This window comes from Theropithecus gelada, chromosome 19 (assembly GCF_003255815.1).
Source record: "Theropithecus gelada isolate Dixy chromosome 19, Tgel_1.0, whole genome shotgun sequence".
Lineage (NCBI taxonomy): Eukaryota > Metazoa > Chordata > Mammalia > Primates > Cercopithecidae > Theropithecus > Theropithecus gelada.
In genome coordinates this window covers 40,372,371-40,382,545 of record NC_037687.1, presented here as the reverse complement: position 1 = coordinate 40,382,545, position 10,175 = coordinate 40,372,371, and the positions used below count along the sequence as shown (strand labels likewise).

Below are 10,175 nucleotides of genomic sequence, written 5' to 3'. Positions count from 1 at the left end.
TTTTTCTAAAATTCCCAATTTACTTTTAGTCATTGTACAAATTGAGCGAATGTACACCTTCTGGCTAGATTCTGCATAGTGGAGAAAAGGCTTGAGAGGCACAAAGAGAAGCTTTACAATCACTACCCCTCACTCCATCATCCTATCCCTGGTAACCCAATCCACAGCCTGGTACCTCCCCTACTGTCATTTCCGCTTCCTTACAGCAAACAGCTATGGTTGTGACAGAGTTTCTTCCTGACATCTGAGTCTTTCTCCTGCTACATGGAAAGCTTGCTGGGAGGGGTTGGAATCTGGCATGAAGCCAGAGGGCATCTCTGAGTTGCAGCATTTAAATGATCCCACTCAGAGATTCACACAGAAGACTGGACACAATTCCGAAGAGTTGCCCAGAAGGAGAGAACAATGTCATCACTACCCGTGAGTTGAAAAGGCACAGACTTTAACCATCTCAAGTCACATAAACAAAGAAAGAAACGGGAGATTTTCTGAGATGAAAATATGAGCATTCCTACTGCGAATGCTTTCCTGAGAGGTGTGGTTGTGTGGAAGAGAAACCCTGAGGCTGTAGTATCTGAGATGACTGTGGGGTGTGAGGTGGGGATCCTGGACCAGTGTAACCCTCTGTGAGTGTGTGGTGGTATCTGATGAGAGTGAACTCTGCTGAGATTAAGTGACTTTAGGTGGGAGGTGGATGCCCCACCAGGACGGGCGGGTGTGTGAGTGAGTGTAAGTGGTTGAGTGTGCTTTGTCTTCCTGTCTGTGATGTGAGTGTATGTTTGCTCACAGCCAGACCAGTGCATGGTCATCTTTATGTGCACAGTGAGCAGGTATGTGAAGCAGCTGTGTGTCTTTTCATGTGTGGCAATGTGGATCCCAGATGGCTTAACTGGTAGGGATCTTGGGGATTGTGAGTTACCAAGGACTAGTTTCAGGTCACTTATGAGAGCGAAATGTAGCATCGGTAGATGTCTCTTCCCAGTAAGAGTGGGGAAGAGCAAAGCAGACTATGGGGGTGATGGTTCCTGAGGTGGGGACTGCACAGAGTGACCACTGGCTTTGGCTTCCCAAGCTCAGCTTCCTTGCCCCAGCTCAGCCTGTTCTTCCCATTGTGGAACAGGAGAGTGTTCAGACACTGATTTGCCAGGGAAGAATATTAGAGGCCATGGTTTCAGCGACTGAACCACGTGAAATATTCACGGTAAGCTCTGTCTGAACTGAAACTAAACTTGTTTCTCCACTCATGAAAGAAAAAGCTCTGTTTGAATTCAGACAGAGTTTACTGTGAATGTTACTCAACAAAGCAGCTGGGTTCACTGGCTCATGGCCATCACCCCACCAATTTGGGAGGCAAAGATGGGAGGATAACTTGAGGCCAGAAGTTTGAGACCAGTCTGGGCATCATAGTGAGGCCCTTTCTTTGAAAACCTTTAAATATCAGACTGGCAGAGTGGCAGGCACCTTTCGCCCCAGCTACACAAGAGGGGGCAGATGTGTGAGGCTCACTGCAGCCCAGGAGTTCGACGTTTCAGTGAGCTGTGATTGCACCACTGCATGTCAGCCTGGGCGACAAAGCAAGACCCTATCTCAAAAATATGGAAAAATTATCAACCACTTGTAGTCATCGTAGAAATCAATCGTTCCCTCTAGTTATGTCCCTGACCCACAGGCTTCACATGTGCAAGTACTGAGGCTGTGCTGTCAGAAATGTGTCTGCTTCTGGGAAGGACGTCCATTGCCCTTGCTGATTGCGATGCATTTGCCTCCCACACACAGGGGTTTCCTGTTCTTTCATCATTTCTCTCTTTTTCAACAAGTGTTGTTTCTCACTGGACTGAATTTCTAAATTCTTTCGCCCTCAAGTCTTGTTTTCATTTTCAGAGTTGAAAATAAGGCAGGTCAATGTCTCAGGAAGACTCCCCTGTTCTGTTAGGTCACCCCTAACAGACCCTACACATGCCAGGGATTAGAGTAGAAGTTTTATATATATTAACTCCTCTGTTACTGAGAACACCCTACAAAGTAGGAATTACTGACAATCCTCCTTGTTCTGGGGAAACCGAGGCAGGGAGGGTTAAGTAATAGATCTAAGATTGCACTGCTAGTAAGCGGCAGAATGAGGACTGGAATCCAGGACGCCTGGCTCTTGAACAATTGCTCCTACCTATGGGTCTACCATATCTTCAGGACTATGGGGCCCTGACTGTGGTAGGGTGAAAGGGGAGAGGCCTCAGAGTCTGCCCTGTGATCTCTAACCTCCTGCACNGTAGGGTGAAAGGGGAGAGGCCTCAGAGTCTGCCCTGTGATCTCTAACCTCCTGCACCATGGGAATCTGTTACAATAGGGGAGGCTGACCCTTTACCTCTCAATCACTCTCAATACCCTGGCAGGTACCATACACACTGCCTGTTTCCTTGTCTGTTGGTTCCTGCGTGATAATCACAGGGACACCGATCCTCACTTTTGTGTGAGTACTCCATGGTCCAATGGAGGGGGTGGAGGAGAGAAGGGGGAATATTTGCTAAGGGTGTGACCTTATGTGTGAATGGTGTGGAAATGTCTAGTTGGCATAATGAAGACCTCATGCAAGTGCACGCCCTGGAGACCCTCCAGCACCAGGCATGAGACCTGCAGCAACTGCATGTGGGCCAGCCATGGGGACTAGGGGAGGAGGACACTCAGTGGGTTGGGGTCGTGGCTCTTTATTAAAGGGCATAGAATTTCCAGGAAATGAACAGGTCGTAGGCCCAGGTCCCTGACTGGTGCTCAGTTTTTGTCTGGGGATGAGGAGCACAGCATCTCTCTGCCTGGGAGCACGAGGAGCTGAAGCATCCCCACAGGGACCAGGACTGCAGTATCATCAGGGAGACTTCTTGCCCTGGGTAAAGGGGGGAAGGGATTTGTGTGTGTGTTGAGTGTGTGTCTGCACTATGAAGGAACCTGCCCAACGTGCTGTGTGCTTTGACCTCAGCAAGGACCCACAGCTGGAGGTGAATTTCTACACTGGGACGGATGAGGACTCAGATATTGCTTTCCAATTCCGACTGCACTTTGGTCATCCTGCAGTCATGAACAGTCGTGTGTTTGGCATATGGAGGTACGAGGAGAAATGCTACTATTTGCCCTTTGAAGATGGCAAACCATTTGAGCTGTGCATCTATGTGCGTCACAAAGAATACAAGGTGAGTACCTCAGGAGCTTCCAGCACTGGAGCTTTGTGGGCTCCTAGAGGAGGCAGCTTTCATTGACCTGGTGCCACCAGTCCCTCGGGGCCCATCTTCCATAACTACTCCTGTTTCAGGTTTTCGTCACAGAGCACCCTCTGCTTGCACTGCCATCCTCTGCTCTTTCCAAAATCTGACCAGCATCAAGATCGGCTCACCTGCCATTTCCCCCAAAGTGGAGAATCTCCTGTCTTTTCCCATAGTGCTCATTTCTACTTATGCCATTCTTTAAATTTTCATTTAGCTGAATGTATACAATATACTTAAGAAAAAGGTGGTTTTAATCATTCAAAAATTATGTCTTTGTCTAACTTTTGGGCCCCAATTCTACTCATAAGAACAGCATTACTAGAGTTCTGCTCTTCTTCAGAAAGAATCTTTTTTTTTTTTTAAATTTTTTGAGACAGTCTCACTTTGTCATGTAGGTTGGAGTACAGTGGTGTGATCACAGCTCATTGCAAACTCCACCACCCAGATTCAAGCGATTATCTTGCTTTAGCCTCCCAATAGCTGGAATTACAGGTGCATGCCATCACACCTGGCTAACTTTTGTATTTTTAGTAGAAGCAGAGTTTCACCATGTTGGCCAGGCTTGTCTTGAACGCAAAACCTTGCGTGATTTGCTCACCTTGGCCTCCCAAAATACTGGGATTACTGGCATAAGCCACTGTGCCCAGCCTTTCAGAGGAAACCTTTGCCTATGGATGGATATAGCTATGTCTATGATTTCATTTGTTTTTAAGCAAATTCCAGTATAAGTTGCTCTACACATTACACTTCAGGAATTAAGTTGATTTGTTGACAAAGAATATATCTTGAAGGCACTATCAATCCATGGTGCCACTTCAGTTTTTAAAGATTGCATAATATTCCATTAAAAAGTTTACCCAAAATTATTGAACTTGACCCTTTTTTGGGCATTAAAGTTTTTTCCAGTATTTTGCTCTCACATATGATGCTGTATTAAGTTTTATAGTCAATCCTCTTGTCATTACTAATTTCCCAATACTTATACTGGAAGATAATTAGAAAAAAAATGAAAAAACCAGCTCAAAAATGTGTAAATTTTAAATCTGAAAAATGTACATTAAGAAGGTGACTTTCTCTATAGCCTCAATATAAGGAATATATCCATACTTTTTGGTTTTCTCTAATGAATAGGCCAAAAGATTCACATCTTATTCAGAGTCAAGTGAGGGATCTTTCCCTATGCTTAAAAGTTGTTGAAGATAATATCCTATGTTTTACAAGACCTGTCCTCCCTTAACTCTCTAAGAATCCTGGGTTTCATTCTTTGCCACTACCATCTCAGATGTAGGCTACTCCAAAGAGGAACTGTGCCATCAGTAGTAAAAGGCAGTCACAGTTCATGGAACTGAAAAGTGTGTACTCAATGAACATGATCTAGTAGTAACCCTGTGGCAGGTCCTGTGTGAGATGCAGGGTCTCAAGTTCCTGAGACACAGTCCCTGGTGATGGGGATCTTCCAGGTTGGAAGGGAGGCTGAGTAAACAGGGACTGTGTGACATGGTATATAACTTCACTAGGGGAATGAGAGAAAACATTAGAAACAAAATGAGCAACTGTCTTAAATAGGCACAAAATGTAGCCTGCAAACAGAAATGTGTCTACTAGGTTCACTTTTGTGTAACTAGGAGTTTTCATGGGGAATGTTATTTGTACTAGGTCAGAGAGGAGAAAGGGCTGAAAACCTGTTTGGTGCATACTGTCTTTCTGATGCATTTTTCCTCTTGTAGGTAATGGTAAATGGCCAACGCATTTACAACTTTGCCCATCGATTCCCGCCAGCATCTGTGAAGATGCTGCAAGTGTTGAGAGATATCTCCCTGACCAGAGTGCTTATCAGCGATTGAGGGAGATGATCAGACTCCTCATTGTTAAGGAATCCCACTTTCTACCTGACCATGGGATTCCCAGAGCCTGCTAACAGAATAATCCCTCCTCACCCTTTCCCCTACACTTGATCATTAAAACAGCACCAAACCCCACGTCGTTGGTTCTTGCTTTAAGAGGGGAAAAGAGGAAGTGGTCATCCCCAAGAGGGGCCAGGGCATTCTATGGGAGGCATCAGGAAATCAAAGGGGATAAACCTTCCTGTGACAAAGGGAGTGAGTGACAAGGTCCCTGGAATGTCTGAGAAGACATTAGAAACAACATCCTTCTATAGTATGTAGTTGACGTCAGACAGTCTGAACCAAAATCCTTACCCAATGTCAGATGACTCACCGCACTGAAATGTTAGGTAGCTGCTTACAGCCACATAGGTGTACCTAGTGGCTTCGGGCAGAAGCTGTAACTTGAGGAAAATCATATGGAATTCCTTAATTTTTTTTTATTGTTCTCAGGATGCTTATTGTGTAGGCACATTGTGAAGTTTTCAATCTAAGTAGTAGGGAAATACTGGAGCCCAGTGTTTTCCTTAAAGAATCCCAATTATTCTTATTTCCAAATATTCAAAGATTTTTCCATTTTTTGTGTGCAGAATCCAGAGGTTTCTCTTTGGAAGTAAATGGTCATGGTTTTAGATCAGAGAACATGTAGATTATTATTGGAATAGACATAGTTCATGCACATGGTCACAGTGAACAGACCCTGCTTTACTGCTGTTCCAGTGACAAATTGTAGCATAACAAACCTCCCAACACATATTGACTAAAATCAATCATTTATTTTGATCTCTCCCAGCTTTACAGGTTTATTGAACTCATGTGAGTGGTAGGTCATGTGATGGGAGTCATGTTTTTAGAGAAATCTTTTAGCCTGGGATTTCAGAGGATGCTTCACTCATGTCCAAGTCAACGCTAGGGCTGAGTGAACACCTAGAAACTGGATGGTTATTTCTTTCACTACCACACCTTTCCATTCATGCCTTGAATATGTTCAAATCAGGAGAGTCTCATGGTTCTTGGACTTAATGAATGGTGATTGGCTTTCAGCAAAGAAAGCCTTTCAAAAGGCTCATGGAAACAGTGCATGGCATTATAAGACCTACCTTTGAACGGCAGACAGTGTCACTTCTATAGCTTTACATTGACCATGGTGAGTCACATAGACACCCCTAATCAAAAGGAGAGGACTCCACAAGCTGTGGTTATTGTGACTGTAGTCATGAGGGGCCATCCTTGGCAACTAGTTCCATTCAGTAGTTACTGGCTTATATACTTCCCACATACCAACAACACTAACCCTGTAAGGGATCTCTGAAGGCAATACTACAGCAGGAACAGGCTCAGAGTGAAGTGCAGTATCTTATCTAATCAGGATATGGTGTCTATCAGGTGACTAAAAATTATCACTTGCAATCTCTCTCAACATGTGCACCAAAGGGACATACCATCTGCTTTATACAAATGAAACCAAAAAGACAAAAAGAGACAGGAAAAAGGCAATGAACACACCTACTTTAGAGGGGCAAAATAAAACAGACAGCATTCACTAATCCATATCACTGGTGAAACCAATCAGACAGTTATTTTCATTTTCTCTGGGAATGTTTCTCTGTAGCACTTGTCCTCACCCTCCATTCTCAGATTCTTGGAGTTCCTACCAAGATGGCAGAATGACAGACCTTTCCCCAATAGAAGAGCTGTGATTATCTGCTTCATAGCATGTATGGAGAACAACTTAGGAGAAGAGAAACAACATATTATTTAAAAATCAATGAAGGCAGATTGAAGAGAGTCCCACTAAATAGCCTCTCGGTTTGCAAGGGCCATCTCAGGTGTCATTTTAATCATTCTCATTGTCTCTCCCCATGTTCATTGCAACAGTTTCTGCAACTCCAACCTCACTCATAGGTATGCCTCTCTCCTTACCCTTCCTTTAACCTAACATCCAGATACCTTGAGATGCTAACGCACAGTGAACGACACTCTTCATGCCTCTCTTCCTTGTTTCTTTCCAGTATGGAATGAAATTCCCTCCCCTCACACTGGAAACTGTTGGGTTCTGATTAGGTACACTCTCCTCCTTACACCTTCCGTTTCACAGTCTTGATCACTTCTCTATTTTGATAATGGATTATAGGCCCCATCACCACCATGGAATTCATTTTTTTGGGGAATTATGTAATTTGTGCTGTGAGTGGATGAAAACTATCCTGAAACCACTGACTTAATGAGCAGAAAATGACTTGGATTTCACATCGACTTGCTGCTTGCCCGGCAGTCATTTTATTTGAATAACCGAGATAATTTTACATGCCGGCCCTGCCAGGCAAACACACAGTGACTGCCCTTTCTTGAATGATATTCACCAGCTCAATGCACTTCCTGAAGGTCATTCGTTACATTCATCTTTATTCAGCTGCTACTCTGTGCTCATGGTGGCCAGGAATGACATCTCACATACAAAGAGATTACATAGAGTCCAAGGTGAATATTCAACTGATAATTTTTGAATTGCCTCTGAAAATCTACTCAACAACTTTCCTCCTCCTGCTCAATCAAAATTCATTGTCTTCTCCCAGCAAATTTGGGATTGCTCAAAAAGCAGAAACTCTTTAATGAACTCTAAAGCCTCCTCATCTCAAAGGTTTTTTGGTCTTTCCAGTTATAACTGAAGCCCCCAAAGAATAAATATACTGTGATAATAATGTCCTTAATGCCTAACTCTGTCAGCGTTGCGATTCCTCTGGGATGCCATCTGTGATGGTGCTAAACATTCGTGTATGTGGGCCTCTATTTGCAAGTGAGGGGCCCAAGAAGATGGAATAAAAAGGAAATTTAAAAAAATTTCCCCCAATTTATTTATTTTCACCATTCTTTAACTTTTCTTTCAAGTTCAAGTGTACATGTGCAGGTTCGTTGTGTAGGTAAACCCCTTGTCACGGGTGTTTGTTGTACAGATTATTTCACTATCCAGGTACACAGCAAAGTAAAAAGTAGTTATTTTTTCTGCTCTTCTCCCTCTTCTCACCCTCCACTCTCAAATAGGCCCCAGTGTTTGTCATTTACTTCTTTGTGTTTATGAGCTCTCATCGTTTAGCTTCCACTTATAAGTGAGAACATGAAGTATTTTTCTTCTGGTCCTGCATTAATTTGCTAAGGATAATGGCCTCTAGCTCCATCTATGTTCCCTCAAAAGACATGACCTTGTTCTTTTTTGTGGCTGCATAGTATTCCATGGTGTATATGTACCACATGTTCTGTGTTCAATCTGTAATTGATGGCATTTAGGTTGATTCCATGTCTCTGCTATTATGGTTTTATTTTGCATTTCCCTGATGATTAGTGATGTTGAACATCTTTTTCATATGTTTATTGGCAGTTTGTGTATATTTTTGTCTTTGTACTGATATTTTATTTTATTTTTATTTTTAAAAACTCATTAGTTTAGTTTATTTTTTCCCATGGTATTGTGATACAGATTGTATTTGGTTACATGAGTAATTTCTTTATTGGTGATTTGTGACATTTTGGTGCACCCATCACCCAAGCAGTATATACTGCATCATATTTGTAGTATTTTATCCCTCATCCCCCTCTCACTCTTCCCCCAAAGTCCCCAAAGCCCATCATATTATTTTTATGCCTTTGTGTCCTCATAGGTTAGCTCCCACATATCATTGAGAACATATGATGTTTGTTTTCCATTCCTGAGTTACTTCACTTAAAATAATAGTCTCCAATCACATCCAGGTTACTGGAAATGCTGATAGTCCATTTCTTTTTGTGGTTGCATAGTATTCCATTGTATATATGTGTGTGTGTGTGTATATGTGTATATATATGTGTGTGTGTATATACACACACACACATATATATACACACAATGGAATACACACACACACACACACACACACACACACACACCTTTTTCTAATCCATTCATTGATTGATGGACATTTGTGTTGGCTCCACTATTTGGCTATTGTGAATTGTGCCACTAGAAACATGCATGTACAAGTATTCTTTTTGAATATTAACTTCTTGTCCTCTGGGTAGATACCCAGTAATGGGATTGCTGGATCAAATTGTAGTTCTACTTTTAGTTCTTTTAAAAATCTCCATGCTGTTTTCCATAGCAGCCATACTAGTTTACATTCCCAACAGCAGTACAGAAGTATTTCCTGATCACCTCCTCCACGCTGAAATCTTTTTTTATTTATGATTTTTAATTATGGTCGTTCTTGCAGGAGTGAGGTGGTATTGCATTGTTGTTTTGACTTGCATTTCCCTAATAATTAGTGATGCTGAGCAAGTTTTCATGTGTTTGTTAGCCATTTGTATATCTTCTTTTGAGAATTGTCTATTCATGTCCTTAGCCCGCTTTTTGATGTGATTTTTTTGTTGTTGTTGATTTTTTTGAATTCTTTGTGGATTTTGGATCTTAGTCTTTTGTCAGATGCATAGTTTGTGAATATTTTGTTTCCCACTCTGTGAGTGGTCTGTTTACTCTGCTGATTATTTCTTTTGCTGTACAGAAGATATTTAGTTTATTTAGATAGATCTCATTTATTTATTTTTGTTGCATTTGCTTTTGGGTTCATAGTCGTGAATTCTTTACCTAAGCCAATGTCTAGAAGAGTTTTTTCAATGTTATCTTCTTGAATTTTAATGTCTTCATGTCTTAGATTTAAGTCTTTGATCTACCTTGAGTTGATTTTTGTATAAGAAGAGAGATGAGAATCCAGTTTCATTCTTCTACATGTGGCTTGTCAGTGTTCCCAGCACCATTTACTGAGTATGGTTTTCTTCCCCCACTGATATGCTTTGGGTCTGTGTTCCCTCCCAAATCTCACATCAAATTGTAATCCCTAATGTTAGAAGAGGGACCTGGTGGGAGTTAATTTGAACATGAGGGTGGATTTTTCCCGTGTATTTCTTATGGTAGTGAGTCAGTCCTCATGAGATCTGGTTGTTTAAAAGTGTAGCACCCCGTGCTTCACTCTCTCTTCCTCCTACTCCAGCCATGTAAGACGTGCCAGCT

The 10,175-nt window shown here is 42.2% G+C and overlaps 1 protein-coding gene across 1 annotated transcript; it reads left to right on the top strand.

Moving 5' to 3' along the window:
* Positions 1 to 206: 206 nt before the first annotated feature.
* Positions 207 to 5,233, top strand: LOC112612975 (placental protein 13-like). Its single transcript, XM_025368016.1, has 4 exons — positions 207 to 420; positions 2,391 to 2,467; positions 2,972 to 3,182; positions 4,982 to 5,233. Exons 1-4 carry the CDS (start codon positions 406 to 408, stop codon positions 5,096 to 5,098), a joined length of 420 nt encoding a protein of 139 aa, XP_025223801.1. The 5' UTR covers positions 207 to 405; the 3' UTR covers positions 5,099 to 5,233.
* Positions 5,234 to 10,175: the final 4,942 nt, after the last annotated feature.